General features: G+C 51.9%; 4 protein-coding genes across 4 annotated transcripts; 1 reads left to right on the top strand and 3 right to left on the bottom strand.

The window, feature by feature from the left end:
* Positions 1–23: 23 nt before the first annotated feature.
* On the bottom strand, positions 24–5,278 carry BDV17DRAFT_249782 (putative membrane-tethered transcription factor (SPT23)). Its single transcript, XM_073756259.1, has 4 exons — positions 4,037–5,278; positions 3,074–3,981; positions 522–3,021; positions 24–463 (listed from the first exon to the last, which is right to left on the bottom strand). The coding sequence occupies exons 1-4, from the start codon at positions 4,730–4,732 to the stop codon at positions 332–334; spliced, it is 4,236 nt and encodes a 1,411-aa protein (XP_073621459.1). The 5' UTR covers positions 4,733–5,278; the 3' UTR covers positions 24–331.
* Positions 5,279–7,988: 2,710 nt separating this feature from the next.
* On the top strand, positions 7,989–10,294 carry BDV17DRAFT_249778 (glycosyl hydrolase family 61-domain-containing protein). The gene is made up of 2 exons (XM_073756258.1): positions 7,989–8,853; positions 9,172–10,294. Exons 1-2 carry the CDS (start codon positions 8,529–8,531, stop codon positions 10,071–10,073), a joined length of 1,227 nt encoding a protein of 408 aa, XP_073621458.1. The 5' UTR covers positions 7,989–8,528; the 3' UTR covers positions 10,074–10,294.
* Positions 10,295–12,300: 2,006 nt separating this feature from the next.
* BDV17DRAFT_297067 (uncharacterized protein) lies at positions 12,301–14,085 on the bottom strand (the record flags this gene model as incomplete). The annotated part of the gene is made up of 1 exon (XM_073763424.1): positions 12,301–14,085. The coding sequence occupies one exon, from the start codon at positions 14,083–14,085 to the stop codon at positions 12,301–12,303; it is 1,785 nt and encodes a 594-aa protein (XP_073621457.1).
* Positions 14,086–14,318: 233 nt separating this feature from the next.
* BDV17DRAFT_297066 (major facilitator superfamily domain-containing protein) lies at positions 14,319–16,478 on the bottom strand (the record flags this gene model as incomplete). Its single annotated transcript, XM_073763423.1, has 9 exons — positions 14,319–14,634; positions 14,701–14,940; positions 15,005–15,233; positions 15,307–15,374; positions 15,445–15,538; positions 15,597–15,684; positions 15,745–15,909; positions 15,970–16,071; positions 16,143–16,478. The coding sequence occupies 9 exons, from the start codon at positions 16,476–16,478 to the stop codon at positions 14,319–14,321; spliced, it is 1,638 nt and encodes a 545-aa protein (XP_073621456.1).
* Positions 16,479–17,265: the final 787 nt, after the last annotated feature.

Here is a 17,265-nt window from a genome sequence, read left to right as displayed (position 1 = left end):
AACTGTGTTTATGCATCGAAAAGAACCATAGCTAGAGTCTGTATTTATTGTTTGACCTATATACATAACTATCGTCGCTGACAAATTCAACTCTATCGAGCATTGCTGCGTCGTCTCCGACGATACAAAACAGAAGCCATCATGACATCGGCTCGCTCCTCTCCACAGAACAATATGGAAAACAGAAAAATATAGAATGACTAGTCATACCCATCATTATACGCAAGAGCCCGAACAAAAGAAATAGACAGTCCCAGTGAGTCTCCCAAACGCGCAAAAACGCCCCAGCTGGAAGAACATCAATCAATCAAACATTGCAATGGAAATGGAACTAAGCGCCAATATCCAACAAACGCTGCGTAGAGCGGCTCTTTACAAACTCGTAGGCCTCAGAGAACGCCTGTGACACGCCGGGAACGTAGCTTCGCGCATATGCGAATATCACCAAGATGAGAATAGGAATCTAGAAAAGGGTTAGTACTGAAAAAGATAATCCGCAAATATGTGAGGTTGGAACGTACCCAGAAGAAGTACAGATTCCTGTCACTACCCAGACTCTTCATACTCCGTGCCTGTTGCTCTCTGAGACGCTTTTGTTGTTCTTTGGAGATGACATGCCGGCCAATTCGAATATCCTTGATGTCTTCTCTCTCTTGCTCACCGGTGTTTCGAGATGAACTAGCTTGCGCTTCAAAGTGTTGATCCAGGGCCGCCTCAGCGGCAGCTTGAAGCATGCTAGCTTTCTCTGCACGCGCCGCTTCTTCCTCGTCACCAGTCTCTTTACGCGGATACAAATCATCGTACGAAGGCAGGTCCGTAGTGCCAGGTGAGCTAGGAGAGTTGGGTGCGGAATTACCCGTCAGCATATCCCACCAGCCCTCTTTAGCTCCAGTACCGCGCGAGTAAGCAGGACGATGGGGGACAAGATTGGTGATGCGACGCATCATAGGGTTTCCTTGGTAACCAGGCAAAGCTGGCATGGGAGGCAGAGCTGGAAGATTCGGTAGGTTGGGAAAAGCATTCGTAACACTCTGTTGGAACTGGTTAATCTGGGCCTGGAGCTGGTTACGCCAAGCGACAAGCGCAGCAGGCGGAGAGAATGGGCGCGCATCGTCTTCCGATGCGGTAGGTTCCCGCGTAAGCGGTGCAGGTGCATCGTGGTGGACGCTGGATCGGCGAGAAGTGGTGAGAATGAGCTCCTCATCGTCATCGTCGGTCTCTGAGTCATCAACCGCTTGATCAAACGAGCCAGACATTGAGGAAGTCTCCCAAAGTGAATGAAGAGACGCCGAGCTGCTTTGTCGACGGCGCGAAGTCAACGAGCCAACACTGCGTGAGCGGTAGTGGCGTGCAGGGATCAGAGCTGCCTGATGGGCGGGGAGTGTACTGGCAATATCGGCTGGCGTAAAGCCTCTGACGCTCCTGACGTTCGGGTCAGATCCCGCAAGGCGGAGTCGGTGGACGATGTGCGCATGGCCGTTTAGGGCAGCGAGATGCATTGGCGTATTTCCAGTGTTATCTTGCACATCGGGATGGGCACCACGTGCGAGAAGCCCGGCGACAAATCGCGTGAGACCTAATGAAGACGCAAAGTGGAGCAGCGTTTGACCGGTAGCACATCGCGTATTGAATTTCGGGGGTCGAGGACTGTCATCAAGGTCGATGAACTCCAAGTAAGTCAACATCTTCGAGTCCATGTCACCAAGCTTTCCCTGGGACTCCAAACCAGGCACCTGACGTTGATGCCCACTGGAAGAGCCCTGGAAGTCTTTCTGGAGATTGAATGCCCCCTTATAGTCACTGCCCATGATCTGTTGAGCTGTGTGGAACGCATCCGCCTGGTTCCCTAACTTGTGGCCCAGAATTCCCAGCGCCAGACGATACATCTGCAGCTCACGGTCATCCACATAGCGGAAGTACTGTTGCTGCTTGGGTATTAATGGTTGGGGCTGTTGCTGCAGCTGATTGAAGCTGGGATGTTCGTGTTTGAACACGACAGGCACCTGGCCAGGCTGAAGGGCTGGCGGAGTAAGGCAGTTGAGGCATTTATCACCCCAGAACGTAGTTGTAGTGGCTAATGTATCACCAAACACAACTTCCATGCCGGGGTAGAAGCCGCTACCTAAAAGCGTAACCTCCGTACCTCCCGTAACAGATCCCTCTGCTGGAACCAACTTGTGAATTACGGTGGGCAATCGGTTTCCGGCGTTGGTGATGCCCGGCCACATTGGCGTAGACGGCGTTGGACCAAGCGAGAGATTGAGGTTTTGGTCTTGAAAACTATTCCTGCCTGACCCGCCGGGGGTTCCTGGACGACTGGGTTGGGCTGAGTTCGGCGCGGACATCAATTGCTGCTGGATGAAATTCTCAAGGTTTTGCTGCTGCAGGGACGTGAAAAACGGATTGGTGTCCCCGCTGGTGGGCGTCAAGGGTCCGTTACCAAAGTGATTGGACATGGCGGTGGAAGTCACAAATGGTCTCTCAGAGGGGGATGCAAACCCCCGGGGAGCCGGGAACTGAGGCTCATTGCTGGGGGCTCTCGTCGATGACTGGCCGTTTTCAAGCTTGGTCATTGTCAGTTCTGATGGAAGTCTCCCAGAATTGCTGTGCTTGCGTCGTTTGCTCGTGGGTCCTTGGAAGTCGTTCGGAGACGCTTGCCGCGATAGGCTACGGGACCCTTGCGAATTGGACGAGGTTCCGCCATTAGTGGGATTCACAAAAGCGCCAGAGGCTGGTTGGAACTGCGGGTTGAATCGTTGCTGGAGACCCTGCAAATCTGTTGCGGAGGGTGACCCAATCGCCTGTTTCGCTGAAGCGGGGGACTTTCCAGCGTCGAAGCTAGGCCCTGATGGAAAGACACCAACACCTGGAAGTTCTGTTCCATCAGGGAGAGCGGGTGCGGGGCCAGGGGCAGGAGGCCCTTGAGGTGCATGCGTCTTGTGGTCATCTGTGATCATAATTGAATTTGTTATGGCTTGAGCAATAACATTGTCCTTATAGTCCTTCAGCGTGAAGATGACCCTGGAAGCGAGTCAGCTTGCCGAGTCGCCATATATCAAGCGGCATTACTTACTGAAATCCGATCTTCTCGTTTTGATGCCTGCAGTAACATGCTATTCGCATTGGCAGCTCCACCTGCATAGCTCCGGGGAACATTGCGGGACCTTGAAGTTCACTTGACGTGGCGTTTTTGGACGGTTCAACCCAGTCCTTGATTTCATGAGTGTTGAATACGATAACGCGCTTGTCCTCATGCTTTTGAAATAACTCGTCCTCCTCGGGTTTTCTTTGCTTCTTCCGAAAAGCCCGCTTTCGCTCCCGTTGAATACAGCCTGCGCAGATCTTCACCTCTCCACCATCCAAAGGCCTATCCTCCTCTTGTGCCTCGTCGGTGGCCATCGGCGAAGCGCTGGATGAGCGATGCGTACTGTCGCCTCTTGCTTTTGCCAATGCTTTCTTGAGCTTCTCTTTATCTTGTAATGCGCTCGTGCAGAAAAGGCTCGTATATAGCTCGACAGTGTCAGCAGAGCGCTCCGGGGCTGGCGGTGCGAGAAACTTGGGTTTCGAGATGGTATGGCTTGGCAAACGCAGTTTTTTCACACCTTGCGGTAATGGGTGTAGAGTCAGCTTTATTGGTATTTGCGTCTCCACGCGGGATTTGAGCGACGTCGGATGTACGGTTAGAGTAGGATATTGAGGAGTATCGACGTTCATGGTTTTCTGGGCGGCTGGCGATACGAAACCGAAGCCGAAGGGAAGCTGGGGCGGAAATTTGATTCCGGGTCGCGATTGAGGTACGCCGTTCATATTGATGCCCCCGAAACTATCCTCCAAGTAGGATGTGGGTGATTGTTCACCCCATGGACTTAAAGGCGGCTTCACCTCAAGTAGAGGCGATTTTACTTGAGACATACTTGAAGGCTGAAATGGGGTGGGCGCGTCTTTTGTATTGTGGGGAAGAAACGATGTTTGCGCGATCCGCTATTTAAAGTTAGCGCAAGAATCATCAATAGATTTGGGAGTGCCCAGATCTTACCGGTGAAGCAGACTGTCGCTTTGCGGAGCCACCCCGCATGCGCGGTCTCGAGCCCTTTTGGATCCTTGGAAGCGGAGTTGAGCCAGTCTTTAGAGGGCTCGGGCTGCTGGCAGCACTCTCAAAGTCGAAAGCCGCATCCATGGCTTTATTACTCGATTCAAGGTCGGTTTCCGCTGGGTAAGGGCCTTCTAGATTCGGTAGCGAGGCGTCAAAGCCGAACAAACTCTCTTCCTTCGGGTGGTCGTACTCCGGATTCACCCAATCTTCAGAAGTATAGCCAAAGGGCATCACCGTGTTTTCGCTGTATACTGCGGATGCAGAGGACGCGACAGAGGAGTTTCGGAGGTGGTTTCGAGGCGATTCCGAACTCGAGCTCGGACTCGAGTCTTCTGGAGATTCGGCCGAAGAGTCCGACGTGAAAGTTTGACGATGACGCAGCGACTCATGGTCGGTGTATGACCGCTTCAGCGACAACTCTGATGGAGAGAGACATGGCGGGTTTGAGTCGGCGACTGTGCGGGAGGATGAAGCACGCGAAAAAAGGTCATCGAATTCTTGTCCAGCATTTTCAGATGAGAACTGCAGCCCGGCGGGATCCAAAAAGCCCATTTTTGTGTCTTGGTACGGATTCACCATGTCCTCGTCCACCACAATCGGTTCCAAAGCGGGAAATGTAGGAGACGAGGCTGATCCCATGCTTGACCTCACAGGGAAGACACGAGGGACCGAGGGAGAAAGGCCAGCGAAACCCCCTCAAAAGCCGTCCCAGAAAGTCCTGGCGCACAAATTGTAAACTCCCCCACAGCCAAAATCCCCTGCACGTCCGATTGTTGAGCGAGGAAAAAGAAAAGAGCCGGTCAAAACGATCAGATTGGCCAGGAGGCGGACTCCACGGGCGCACCGAGTTGAGGTCGGGCCGGGAAGCTAGCAGGAGCCCTCGGTCGATAGCATGAAAAGCATGTGTCCAGAAGATACCGATTGGCGAAGTGAGGGTGAGATGAAAGGCGATCAAATGATCTGGGGAAGAGGGCGATTGTTGGGAGAGGGGAGAGTCAGCGGTCGGCGAAACAGGAAGAGCGGAGACGGAGGCGCGGGAGGACGAGACGGTGGACGGTGGAAAAAGGAGGAAGAGGAAGAGGCGACACCAAGGACCGGATTCCTTAGGCGCAGAACTCTGCTGGTCTATTTACGAGCGTGCTCTTGCAATTGGTCGCGGGTTAATATCGCTGACAGCAAAAACAAAAGAACGGTGGTGACTTAATGTCAACTTCTCAAGGCCACCTCAACATCAGCACCACAAGCTCCGACTTCTGCTTACGAGTCCTGGTCTACAGCTCTGTTGATTGATGCAAAACTGCAAAACGGTGCCTGCTTAGCTAATATCGCGGTGTGAGCCACGCTAACCGCATTCGGCCACAGCAACAGGGCTAGGCTGCTAGATTCTGATTGGTTGTGCCACTGGCTGCCAGCCTTACCAGACTGAGAGGACTTCACAGGCTGCACCATTTTGTTACCATATTTCTGAACATGTCTTCAATCTGAGGATCTAGAGCATCTACAGTGAGGTATCCAGCATCTGCCTCGGGTATCTCTGGCTTATCTCTACCGATCCCTGTCGTTTACCCATCCATCCAACGCCCCCACCCCGAAGGTGCGCGCCGACGCTCGTTCCAGGCCGGCCGAATGAAAAGAGACTGACTAGCAGGTACTTTGTACTTGCTCAGCGGCCTGAGACTTCGACTGCATCTTTTTTATACGGAGTGCTAGAAGTCCTCCTGTTCTCTACTTGCCTGTTCTCGTGACTTCAAGCCTTTATGTGCCAAGCATTCCGACTATGTATATATATTCGCGGACACCCGCGGAATTCGGGCAGGGATCAGCAAACCACCACCTGCATCTGCCCCGATACCGGATAAAGTAGATTGTCCAGCGTCGACGGCTTTACATCTCAAGAGGCAGCCATGCTATGCCAAAAGGATGCTGACCCGCTCATAGACATCCGAATCGACCACGGTCTTTACGGCCATATTCTACCCATAATCACCTTAAATCGTCCATGGACTAGACTCTATCTCAGTCGGCACGAGGTCCTCATTCGAAAAATAGAGCGACCATGGTCTCCACCGCTATATTCTACCTATATATACCTTAACCCGTCCATGTACTATCCACCAGAACTCTATCTCAGTCGGCATCAGGTTCTCATCCAAGGGATAGAGCATCAGCAGCGTGCTCAAGCTTCGGCAGCACCTGACCCTGGCAAGTGACTTGGCTTGCTACCATCTTCCATCCCCGCTGATATCGTGGACAAGTATATTGGCACCATCGTGACGCTCACGCCCGTAACCGATCCCATATTTACGGAAGCCTATCGCCCATGGTCAAAGAAGGACAAAACCCAATATGCCGATCAGGTTATAGCGATGTGCCAGAGTACTGCCAGCTCTTTTTATCCCTTCGCATTCCCGCACCTCGAAAGGGCGTTGGGGCCGGGAACTATGTAAGATATGTGTGAAGCAACCCATCTGCATGAGGAGTGCATGTATATGTGATTAGTGTGATGAAGTGCATAATTGAAAGCTGAACCTGCCACTTTGGTTTTGCAATAATGCTTTTATGGCCAATTGCTGCTCCTTGCTGACGTGACCCCGCTTAATTTACAGGGACGCAGCGGTCTCCTTTACATATTCTGGTAGAAGGTGTTTCAAACTCATGCTTGCAAGCTGCACTGGAAGTGAGAAATGGCAAGAGAACGGTTCCTCGTTGCCAGAATCTTCTCCGCCGTTGGCCGTCAAACGAAAACGGAATTGATATACAGAGTTCGGATTTCGGAGGAACAGTTAGTGCATACATACTGACTCAGATTTTGGTCGTCGACGTCGACCCGCAGAATGAATTGCTCCAGATACGGCTTCGTGGACAAAAGACCAAGGTCGGCAACGCATTAAAAGGCGCTCCTCGATCCAACCAGAGCTTTAGCCGAGACCTCCGACCCTGGACAGATCCTTAGGGCCGAGGGAACGTGCTCCTTTACAGACATCACAGAGTAGAGCTTGAGAGTTCAGGTCACTTGGTGGCGGCAGCCAAGATAGCCTCAACCAGCGGCCGATGCCGTCATCTCGTTGTTTGTACCTGATCCAGCGCCATCCATGCAAGGGGGACACCTCCACCGGCCGTTATTACCAGGGCGGCTGGACCGAATAAATTGTGGGCTCATCTGTATATGATCAGGCGCTATCACATCCAATTGACCGTATCACATCCGCTCTGGATATTGAGGGGTGCTGCTTAGCGCTGGGTCATTTATTCCCAGACAAATAAGGGAAGCGGATCGATTTCTCGGAGATGAAGTCGATGATGGATCTCATCAGAAATTTCGGTCCAGTATACCGTGATTTGGGATCATATTGAACTTTGATGAAGCGGGAGAGCCATCTGCTAGAGTCGAATATAATGATTCATGCAGGCGCTGGTGATTTTGCAGGGATCGTTAAGATGAAACGGCCGGCACGTGGCGCCCGCCGGAAGAATTTTACTGACATTCGCCGCCAACGTCGTTTCTCTTGTGAAACATTTGTTTAGCATTTTCTATTTGAACGTCTTCCTCGGAGACACTCCATCTAGCATATCAGTGGAGCTGACATACTGTCAGGCTGTGACTCGCTGTCATGCGTCAAGTGTCAGTCGTGGGTGTATGACAGGTGGTATCGGCGCCAGCTCCACCGAGTTAGGGCATAGTTTAATGATCGCGGCTCTTGGCAGGGCAGGGACATGGAGCAATGGAGCTGCTCATCTGTAAAAATGAAACCTAGACTGTCAGAGACAGAATCCCAAGGGATCTGAATGTGATCTTGGCACAAATGGCGCCAGCGTAGCCCTGGAATCGTGAGGACCCCCGTCTCCACAGTAGTTTTCTGTCGCCCCCGTTGACTCTGCCACTAGCCCTCGAATAGTCGATTCTCCTGATGGGGTGCCGTGTTCATCAATCTAAGCAGATGTCGGTGTCTCATCGCCCAGGTCTTTGCATTCGAGTTTTCATCTACCTCAGACCTCGCACTACAGCGGACCTATCGCATGCATTCCCCAGGGGGCCAGGAACCACATCGCCAGGCACAACCTGGACCCCAAGGCAATCTAGATGCGGCTGGGTAGCGCCGGCCAACGAACCTTTCATTCGCCGGCGTGGCAATGTGCCTTGCTTGATCTGAGCTTTCCTACCCGTGAGCCGTTGTGGGCAGACAGCTCGATGTACTATATAAACCCATCCATCCTCAACCTAGCAATGATTCTCTCTTCCTCTCCTCACCACCAACCTTTGCATTCTTTTGGCTCTACCGGATCAACGATCCATCCATTCTCTTCCCACTTCATTGACTGAAGTCCGGACATTCTTTTCACAACCCTCCACACCCTCATTCAAGCCTTCAGTAACGCTGTGCGTTCAAAGTCAACCAATCAACCAAACCACTCAAAAAGACAATCATCTGCCAAAATGTCTGTCGCTAGAACTGCTGGTTTCGCCCTTGCCTCCGCGGCCATGGTCGCCGGTCACGGTTTCGTCCAGGGTATCGTCGCAGATGGCACTTACTACGGAGGATACCTCGTCAACAACTACCCTTACAACCCCAGCCCTCCTGATGTCGTTGGCTGGTCCGAGCAGGCTACCGACCTCGGCTTCGTCGACGGTTCTTCCTACACCGACCCCGACATCATCTGCCACAAGAATGCTGAGAACGCTGCCATCTCTGCTACCGTTACTGCCGGTGGAGAGGTTGAATTGCAGTGGACTGAATGGCCGGAGAGTCATCATGGACCGGGTGAGTGAATGTTCTGCTCCAGAATATCAAAATCCTGCAAATTTTTTTTTTTTTTTCCCCTCTTTCTTTCTTTCTTTCTTTTCGCTTGTTGTGGATAGAAGTCTATCTCTCGAAATAAGGGACGTCAGTGATAGACCTCACGTGGCTTATCACATGACCTTATGGGTTTCTTGACAAGATAACAAGCGAAAATCCAGCAAGATCTTACTGTTCCCTGTTTTGCGATATGTTGTGTTGCCCCTCTGATCTCCTGGTTGGGGGTATCAAGATACATATCACGTGATCAATATATAGAACCCTAACTAACAACTCTTCTAGTCATTGACTACCTCGCCAGCTGCAACGGTGACTGCTCCACCGTCGACAAGACCACGCTCGAGTGGTTCAAGATTAGCGAGTCCGGTCTCATCGATGGCTCCTCTTCCCCCGGTACCTGGGCCTCTGACGACCTGATCGCCAACAACAACAGCTGGACCGTCACCATCCCCAGCAGCATTGCCTCTGGCAACTACGTCCTCCGTCACGAGATCATCGCCCTCCACTCCGCTGGCAACGAGAACGGTGCCCAGAACTACCCCCAGTGTGTTAACCTCGAGGTCACCGGCGGCGGTTCCGACTCTCCCTCTGGTACCCTCGGTACCGAGCTCTACACCCCCACTGACGAGGGTATCCTCTTCAACATCTACACCACCCTCGACTCCTACCCCATCCCTGGTCCCGCTCTCTACTCTGGTGGCTCCTCCGGTGGCTCTGGCTCTGGTTCCGCCCCTACCTCCAGCGTCCCCGTCATCCCCACCTCCAGCTCCGGTGCCTCGTCCACCCCTCTTGCTCCTAGCTCAACTGCCCCTGTCGCTGTCCCCACCACCACCGCGCAGGTCTCCGTGACTGCTACCGCCCCCGTCGAGACCCAGGTCGTCCAGCCCACCGAGACTGCCACCGAGACTGCTGTCGCCACCGAGACCGTCGTCGAGACCGAGACTGCTGCCCCCGCCCCCAGCGCTACCTCCAACCCCTCCAACCCCAGCACTGGCTCCGGCTCCGGCTCCGGCTCCGGCTCTGACTCCAGCTCTGGCTCCGGTTCCTCCGAGTACCCCACCGACAGCGACAGCCTGACTTCCTGGTTCGACTCCCTGAGCGCCGAGGAATTCCTCAGCTATCTGAAGGCCACCTTCTCCTGGTTGGTCGCCGACAACAAGGTCCACGCTCGTGCCCTCAACTAAGCAACTACATACTCTGTAGTCTGCCCGAGTGGACGTGCAAACGAACGAAAAAAGACCTTCGCCCCTTCTGCCATTTTCTTATCGTTTTTTACTCTTCTCTATGGCTCGATGGTCACGTTCACTCGATGAACTATCGAGTCTTTCTTCCTTCTTCTAATAGGATCGGGCATCCTTTTTTCTGTACCTATACATACTTGGCATAGCGAATAGTTGGAATATCATCCGGATTTGCTACTTCATATTCCCTCTGGGCTTTGGTCTTCCTAGAGAAGTAGATTCTGGTAGGTAAATAATGATGAGAATTCTTCAATTCGGTCATGGTCCAAATTCAGGTATGTAGAGTACGGCAATGCGTAATCCACATTGATTCCATATCAACTAAAACTAAGCCAAGCCTGAATGAGGCAGCCTGACCATGGTCTAAATGAGGTACGGCATGACCCAATGCGTATTGCGTTTATATTAATCTTAAGTAAATTAATTCTGCTGAAATGAGATAGTTTGACCATGGTCGAATCTAAATCAGGTACAGCAGGGGGACGCGATGTGGGACAATGACAAACGAAGGAACAACCTTCAGAATCGCACCTTCTTCGAGAAACCAAATAAGGCTGAGCAACAGCATTCAATTGGAAGGTGCGACCGGGGGTGTTCCTACCTCAAGCGAGCGTGGTGTTTTAAAGGGGAAGGTGCGATGCAGGGCTATCCTCGTATTCAGACAGAAGTAACAACCGTCTCAGTGGACCTGAGCTGCACCTTCCTTCTAGGCTTCCTTCTGGTCTTGCGAATATCAGATACTTGGAGAGACGGAACAAATATCTACTTCCACTGCTCATTTCACGACTTCCAGGTGGACGGAAGCTAAATAGGGGAAAACTGGATACAGTCTGTAATGCAGCTGCTGGTCCCGACCTTCCTTATTTACGGCAACTACAAGGTTATCCGACTCCTGTACTCGAGGAACTATGTCAACGACCCGGGAGACTCATCGCAAGCAAGCCAAACAACCAACCCCCTTTGGAAGCGGCACAGAATCTCTCAATTCCGTCAAGAATTTAGCGAGGTGCGGACGCATTCTCTGCAATCGCGCATCCGAAGGTTGTGGGCACGCGATATAGCCAACAAGAAAATACAGATGAAGATAAGTCTAAAGAGTCAAAGAAGCCGCGATTTGTTTATTGCAGAGGTATAGACTTTTTATGAATGTCAGGAGACTTCCTTATGGAGGATATTGTGGCTCATTTTAGGAAATGTGTACGGTATCACCGACGTATTCTCAACCACATTCAACACGGCAGGCATGTTGGGAGACCGCGACAAAATGGGCTATGGCAAAATAGTGCCTCTAGTGCTATTGATCATTCCTGTTTTTGCGGCCGTACAGAGCATATATGGTTTGTTGTCAGCCTCAGCATGGACGAACGGGATGCTAATCTATCTGAAGACTATCGAGACCGTATAAAAAGTCAAAAAAAGAACGAACAAATCGGGGGACAACAGGTGACGCTATTGCTAGCTCAGTAAGAGTTGATAGCTGGCCTGCTCCCGGGCAATTGTCCCGTTCGACGACGACAGCGACGCAGCCACATTCCCCTTCCACGACGTCTAAAAGGCGACCCAGCATCTTAGCATCTAATCAATCTCTGAACGACAAGGACATTCCCAGAGTCTACACATCCACGACGTGAGACCCACTCGAGCCTCCCGAACAGGCCTCGCAGCCCAAAACATTGATTGACAGGTCCCTCTGGCAGTGGGCTCGCAACGATAACTGCCAGGGAATGTCGTTTGTCCGAGGAGCAACATACATGCATACTGTGGCAATGCTAGCTCTTGTGGCCTTGTTTGGATGGAGTATGGCTGCTGGTCCACGCCTGATGGTTGCCATAATGTACGCCTTTCTGGCAACTACGTGTTGGGAGGAGACTAGCCGGGATGTTGTAATTCTGGAGTTTTGGCGCAGACTAAAAAAAGGGAGAGATGTGGACGTTCATTTGGACTCGGTTGCCGGAAGGCAGCCTACGACCGATCCTGGTCAAATCATGGTGCAGGCTCAGGGTGCGGATGAGTTGGTGGATGATGAGGGGGACGAGGAAGTCCAGATATAACGCTACATAAAGCCCTCTGTTTACCAATATCCGGAACAGAGCCCCGAACGATTAATACAGATAATTACCAGGGAAATTCCGAATGCTTAGTTGCTTCAACTTGTTCAATCTTCACGAGTCTAGCCATGACATTTTGACTGCCCGCGGCAACCACCAGAATTCACCTTGTCCTTCCCACTACAAGAAGAAATGTTCCCAAGCCGACAGAAGCAAGAAGACGTAATCTCAACATCCACCCCTTTCAGAGCAAGATCCAGCTGATCCTTGATATTCGCTGCCTCCTCAAGCCGGCCCCAAAGCACAAGACACTCATGATACCCATGAAGCGCCCAAACATTATTCGGATGCTGATGCGCCCGCTTGGGCGTTGGCACGAGTCCCAGATCCTCAGCGTAAGCCTGCGCAGCTTGCTCGATATGGCCTTGTTCCAGAGACAAAGCTGCGTATGCATGACGAGCTGGTAGCATCCATCCCCACGGCTCAGCAAAGGGGAGCTCATCTTCCAGCCTGACTGCATCTCGTAACCTAGCAAACGCGGTATCGTAATCGCCACGCCTATACTCAATCTCACCATCTAACATCGCAGACGCAACTCCCAGAATGACAGTGATTTTATTCGGAAAGTCAAGCCTCGTCTCAGGGACAAGTTTCGCCGCCTCATGGAAGAGCTGACGCTCCTCATCAGCCTCCTTTAGATGCGCCGTCGCCCCAAACGCAATCGCCCGTCCATAGTGCCTCATGACATTCGTAACGCAGTAGAGACTCTTATCCTCTCGCGGAGATAAACGTTTAAGCTCCTCCCACATCCCAAACCTCACCAAGACATGAACCCGCACAGCAAGGAAGAACTCCATCCAGTTCGCGAGCGCGGGCACTTCAAGCCGGAGTAACGCCTCGGGAATCGTTCTCTCCATCCTCTCCGTCGCGTCAAGCGCCGCTTGTCTCTTTCCACACAGCATAGCGGCGTATATCAGAGAGTGGTAATTATGTAGTCGGTAGTAGCTATAGAAGGTTAACCTGCCGTTGGCAGCGAAGTATTTATCGTCTGCTATTGTTGCGCGGTGGTTATACTCAATTGCGTTTACGTAGTCGCCGATTAGGACGTAGATGTGCGCCGGCATGTGGTATGTGTGGCCTGTGTCGGGGATCATGTCGCGGAGGATGGAGCATGCGGGCAGGGCTGCTTGCGGTGTTGAGGACATTTCCATGAGGTGGATGTACATGTGTGCGGGGCCTGGATGGGCCTCAACGCCGGGGATTTGCAGAGCTGTTTCGAGGAGGATTTTGACTTCGAAGATGGGTGTTGAGGGGTTGGGGAGGCCCGTTGAGGCGTCGTAGAGTTTGCGCGGGGCGACGTTCATCAGACTGTCTGCGAATAGCGTGATTATGTCGAAGTCGTTCCGGCCATATGTCTCATAGGCTTCCCGCATTGCGTCCGCGTAGGCCTTCGCACATATCGCGAGACCCGTGGTTGTATTCCGTACATCGTCACTCGGAAACCGCTTGGTCAAAGCCCCAATGATCGCCTGTTCCCAGCCCGATGCGCCTTCCGCACGCTTCAAAGCCTCCTGCGAAAAGAAATAACACTGCCGAATAGCATTTCTCTTATCACTTTCATCGAATAGCGCCCAGGTCTTGTTATAGTTCGACCCGGAGCAGAAGGATATACCCCAGTAGGCGATCGCGAGATGCTCGTCGTGCGCAATCGCCTGTCTGTAGCAGTAGATTGCCTCGTCGTGGTTGAAGCAGTATGTCCAGATGAGTGCGCGGTCGAACCACGCCTGGGCTGCAGGGGAGGATGTGCTCACTTTGCGGGTGAGGGGGCCGAGGTTGAAGTAGGGCTCGCTATGGGGGAGGGGAGCCGTGTCGGGTTGGGGTTGGGGTTGGGGGGTGATAGAGCCCATTGTGTAGCTTCACCAGATTCTCTTCTTGCTCAGCTTAAGGGGTTGAATAGTAATTGTCTCGAATGCAAAAATGTGGCAGTCGGAGAATAATTCTCTATTTGCATGCAAGTTACACTGCAGGCTGTTTCTCCAACTCCAACTCCAATGGCGCAATCAAGCCAACCACTGTCGCTATAATACACCAATGTATACTTAGACCCCCTCTCTCCTAGCCTATCACCCAATTCTATAATCTAATTCCTCTTCAAATCATGATCCACCAAGTCCTCCAAAATAACCTCCCCCCTCTTCTCCGCCTTAATCTTCGCCAGCTTAAGGCGCCTCGTATCCCGCTCCGTCTCCCAAGTCACCCACCACGTTACAAGCGTCAAAATCCCACACGCACCGACCAACCCCATGGCCGCCGCAAAGGGGACGGCATACCGCGGCGCGTACTCCTCCTTGAACATCTGCGGCCCGATCGCGCCGCCGATTTGCCCGTAGCTGTTGACGAAGCCGATTGCGAAGGCGGAGCCCGTTGCGCGGGAGGTTGTTTGGACGCGCCACGGCCTGGTATATATTAATTGACATTTGTTTCGCTGTTGAGCTTATGGATTAGATCGAGGACGGACGTACCACATAACGGGAAACCACCCGGCCTTCAAGGCGTTCCCGATTAGGGTGACGGCGTATATAGCGCCCGTGCTTGGGTACGCAAGGAACACGCCGTAGCATGCTAGAATGACGACGAGGAATGAGAGGGGATATATCGGCCTCGGAATCTGGCTGCGGTCTGCCATGATCCCTGTGATTGTGATGAAGAGGAGGCCTGTGACTGTGATGGGGATGTTGAGGAGTTGAGCTTGCGCGATGGTCCTGGATAACTGAAGTCAACTACTATCATGGATATCTACATCACATCGGGTTCGAAAAGACGTACGAGAAACCAAGGTTCGCAATAACAGTTGACTGGTAAAACGTCACGCCGTCAGTTCCAACAGTAAAGGTCGCCCAGATGAGCGTGAACAGCCATAGTCGGAGATCTTTCAGCGCGTCAATGACTTCGTGGAGCTTGAAGTTCTTCTCGCTGGCTCGGGGCGCATTAGATGGGAGTCGAGCCTGGATGAATTTCTTCTCGCGCTCGGTTAACCAATTTGCTGTTTCTGGGACTGGGTTGCGTTGGTGTCTTGTTAACAATTGGTATAGATGGAAGGATAGGGTAGGGCAGGGCTGTTTGCTTACAGTCGGGTAGGAGGAACCAGATTGCGACACCAAAGATGACGGTTGCGATGCCCTGTATGAGAAATAGCCTAGATCGTCTCAGTCTGAGTTCGGCAATAGAAGGAGGAGTCAGTGTGCTGGGCTCCAGCTGCTGCATACCATTGCCATCCGGAAAGGCCGCCTGCGCCGGAGACTGTATCAAAGGCATAGGCAAGCAGACCGCCGATGACGTTCGAAAAGTTTCCACAGATATCTAGTGTCAAGAATTAGCTCATTCCCCATACATGCAGAATAGGCCAGGCGAAGCCTACAGAAATATAGGAGCCGTAGCGACATCTCATCCGGACGATACCAGTATGTCATCTGGAGGATAACGCCGGGAAACTGTCCAGCTTCGGCCTTTTACTACGTTAGCCAATGCCTGATTGAGATGAGTGAGAACAAGGCCATTGAACATACCACACCGAGCAAGAATCGGGTGGCATATAGACCACCCTTATTCTTGACAGCGGCATTGCACATCAGAAAGATACCCCAGCTAACCATGATCCTAGACTGCCATCTTGAGGGCGAGAACCTCTTGAGCAGTAGATTTGAGGGCGCTTCAAGGACAATGTAGGGGACCTAGATCATCCACGGTCAGCAAATAGACGCCCTTTGGGTACTGCTCCTGGAATTCCTCACATAGTAAAGCACCGTCACCAGGTTGTACTCATTAGACGTAATTCCAAGCTGTGTCATGATATTATGATTCGTCCCCTGGTTCATAATCCGAGCATTTGACGACTGCAGACCGTAAATCAGCATTAACTTCCAACAATGGACCGCCAGGGCAATGGGTATGGATGGATGTGCACATTATTACTATCCAAATTCTTGAACAAGAAAATAATCGAGCAAAGCGACATCAACCGCCAATCAATCCTGCGCAGTAACTTTTTCTCTTCTTCTGCCGTGAGTAGAGTCCGCCCACTCATTAATTCCGGATCGTAGCCGTCAATGCTTTCCTGACTTGACGAGGCCTCTGCGAGGGCTTCACCGCGTTTGGCGTAGTGAAGTTCATTGTTGGCAGCGGTATTGGCATTAGCGCTGCTGTCGCTGTCACTACCACTGCCAGCGGTCGGGGCGATGTCTGTGGCTGTACTCGTGCCCAGGGGCTTTGATGCAACCTGTGAGTCTTCTTTGGACACCATAGTCGCGGATTTGGCGTCACAAATACAGTAGCGTAGAATATCGCAATTGACAGGCTCAAAGAAATGTAAGCATCTTTCTACTTGAAAACCTTCGAGAGAAGCTTCCGGCCAAGGTACCGGGCGTCAGGACAAGAGGTTTGATATCATATCACGCACGTATGGCGAATCTACGAGCTAGAAAATAGCGTTTTACGCGCTGATCACGCAAACGGAGGATATGATGGCGATTTTAGGGCTCCACGCGAACTGTCTCCGAGTCTCCAACTAATTATTTCAGGGTCCTCGGCGGCCTTGCGCCTCAGGATCTGGAATTATAGGTATATAGAAATTTTGTAGGCCTAGAACGTGATCAAACTACATAAAAAAAACATACATTATATCGCGATTGATGCTGCCGGTGAGTGGGCCAAAGGCAGATTGACCAAAGGAGCCGATAGGTATCTCACAGCAAATACAACGGGATACATATACATCCTCGCCGGTGGGATCTTTCCTGACGGTTGGAGGAGGTATGCCGATCAGCACGCAACGGCTGTCAAATCTCCATAGTCTCCGTATTTCGAGTAGCAAGACGCATACATCCCCGCCATGATAATAGCAAATCAGTCAGAAGTGCCTTCTAGCTTTCAACCCATGGACCTTTGATTATGATCTTTGCATAGGTACATAAAAGCGACGAGACATATAGAGAAATGCTTAAGAGTGAAAGTGCTCAGCCAATCCAGACTGCCGAGTCTTCGGCCGTGAGAGCAGGATGCATTCATAGCCAAGAGGAAATTGCAAGGTT

The sequence above is a fragment of the Aspergillus undulatus genome (genome assembly GCF_047715775.1).
Source record: "Aspergillus undulatus strain CBS 261.88 unplaced genomic scaffold BDV17scaffold_1, whole genome shotgun sequence".
Classification (NCBI taxonomy): Eukaryota; Fungi; Ascomycota; class Eurotiomycetes; order Eurotiales; family Aspergillaceae; genus Aspergillus; species Aspergillus undulatus.
Note: the sequence above shows the minus strand (reverse complement) of the source record. Positions and strands in the feature narration are given on the sequence as shown.